Source organism: Penaeus chinensis, chromosome 35 (assembly GCF_019202785.1).
Source record: "Penaeus chinensis breed Huanghai No. 1 chromosome 35, ASM1920278v2, whole genome shotgun sequence".
NCBI classification, from domain to species: Eukaryota; Metazoa; Arthropoda; class Malacostraca; order Decapoda; family Penaeidae; genus Penaeus; species Penaeus chinensis.
In genome coordinates, this window is record NC_061853.1 from 9,903,940 (window position 1) to 9,906,439 (window position 2,500).

General features: G+C 34.1%; 1 protein-coding gene across 1 annotated transcript in view; it reads left to right on the forward strand.

Moving 5' to 3' along the window:
- Positions 1-2,500, forward strand: part of LOC125044259 (death domain-associated protein 6-like) — a 36,705-nt gene that overhangs the window by 33,654 nt on the left and 551 nt on the right. The window contains exons 14-15 of the mRNA XM_047640835.1: positions 341-803; positions 1,611-2,500. The exon at positions 1,611-2,500 is cut by the window's right edge and continues 551 nt beyond it. Of these exons, the coding sequence (XP_047496791.1) occupies positions 341-803; positions 1,611-1,885 (738 nt within the window). The 3' untranslated portion in view covers positions 1,886-2,500. The remainder of the gene's footprint in view (positions 1-340; positions 804-1,610) is intronic.

Sequence of the window (2,500 nt, forward strand, 5' to 3'; positions counted from 1 at the left end):
CAGTTTCACTCTTTACACTTGCTGCTTGGAAATTTCTGAAGTTTGAAGCTACAAAATAAGTATTACAAGCATATACCTGAAGTTTACTTTAGCAAAGAGGGGGAATATGAATACAATATTGAAGATGATATCTGTGGCTGGACCTGTGAGCATGGAATGAATTCAGTTTCTTTGTTGTGTAGAATTTACTTTAGTTCCCATCCCATTATGGAGATTTGTGCATAATACCTTGACAGGTGGGCCTAATGATGTCTCTATCCAGTGGTGATGATAGCGTTGTCTTGTATTGTTTGTTAAATGTGCATTCAAAATCAGAAATCGAGAACTTTGCATTTTTCAGATTTTCCAAGACTATGTGGACAAAGAGGCATTTGCGAGAGAGGCTGCCGACAAGAGTGCTTTGAGAGTGAAAACAGAAGTGAAGGAAGAGAAAGTAGGGAGTGTAGATACAAATAGTGCAACGGCAGTGGAAGGAACGGAAGTGTCCAAAGCAGAAGAGGACACATGTAAGCAGGAAGATGTGAAACAAGAAAATGACTTGGAAGAGAAGGAAGAAGAAGAAGAAGAGGAGGAGGAGGAAGATGGAGAGGAGGAGGAAGAGGAGGAAGAGGAAGAAGGAGAAGAAGGGGATGAAGGGGATGAAGATGGAGAAGATGAAGAAGAGGAGGAAGATGTGGAGGAGCAGATGACAGGAGAGACCTGCATACAAGACTTTGAGGACGATGGAGATGTAACAGATGACGATTTGAACGATGTCTTGGCGAGTGCGTGCATGGAGGAAGAGATTGAGGACTCAGAAGAAGGTATGTCGTTTGGAGCTGGTGTGTGAAAGAGCCTATTTTTTTTATCATGATGATGATGATGTTGATGACAATGATGTTGATTATGTTTTCCTTAGCAGTTGTAGATATTTGAATGTCATCATTTTTACTTATTTTTTCATATAATATTGTTATTATATGAATAATAGTTTTATATTTTTTAAGAATTATTTTATTTTCTAAAATAATAACATTGCTTTGGGATAAGGATAATGGTTTGTTGTGTCAACAAATTATCAGTAAAGTAAATGGTTAACCATTTAATGCTAGGAATATACATTATAGTTTTGTTTGTGAATGTTTTAACACAGGTGGATCTGCAAGTAATTAGTCAACAAATAATACATTAATTGCCTTACCTGTCTTTTTCATAACTTGGATTTTTATAATTATTTTTTGTTTTGTTTTTTGTTCCTTAGTCTTTGTGATACTATTATTACTGATACTGTTACTATTATTATTATTATTATTATTATTATTATTATTATTATTATTATTATTATTATTAATGACTTTATGGCTATTACATTGTCATTGACAGTTCTGTTATTAGAAAAAAAAAATCAAGGAAAAGAATAATCTGATCAGGTAGGCATAGTAATTGACATCTTGGTAACTAAGCAGTTCTGGAGACATCTGTGTAAAAAAAAAAAGAAAAAAAAAAAAAAAAAAAAACTGTTGAGAAATCAAACCGCTTTTCTACTTGAGATTTTAAATTGTTCATTGCAACATAAGAGAATCCAGTCCAGCCAATCAACACTAACACCCAGCCTTCTATTGTGGATGCAGATGTGCCAATCATGGACAGCGAAGAAGCCGTCTACAAGGACATAGCAGAGGATGACTACAAGAATGAGGAAATCATATGTCTGGATGATGATAACGATGAGCTTGAGGGTAAAGGGACAGGTGTGGGAGGACAGCTTCCCGCGGAAGGCCCAGCTGATTCCTCGTCCGCCACTACTTCCAATGCTTCTCCCTCTGGCCTTAGTGAGAAGCGCAAGCTGGGTAGTGACTCCCTCAGCCCACACAAAAGGCAGTGCTTGGGGGTTGAGAACCCTTGATGACCTTTGACCTTTGGCCCAATGATATGTGGTTATTTATTCAAAGTGTCATTAAGGTGACTTGACTTTGAATACCCTTCTTCCATTTGCTTATATCCTGTATACATTTCATAATTTTAAAATTTTTTTCTTCTTTCTTTCTTTCTTTCTTTCTTTCTTTCTTTCCTTTTTCTTTTTCTTATTTTTAAAATTCTACTGACATTCTACATAATATTTTGAGAATGAAATGTGTTCATTGACTTTGATTTTGAATAGTAATTAAATTATATTTATTATGATTATGTGTTTATGTTAATGATTACCCACAGTCAAATTTCTTTTTCTGTATGTATTTTTTTCTCTTTTGACATTCTGCAGTATTTTGGAAATTGAATATATATAAACTTATATATAGAGAGAAATTAGATTATATATTTAATTTCCTTTTTATTATTGTTTCTCTCCCTATGATATTATATATATTTTTTTTGACATTGCATAATATGTTGATTCTCAGGTGTTGCTTTTATCAGTTCATCGTCTTTCTTTTTCTAATTATTCGAGTTTTTATTTAATTTTCTAAGTATTAATGATTTTCCCCCCCCATCTCATTTGCATTGCATCATCCACGTTTCC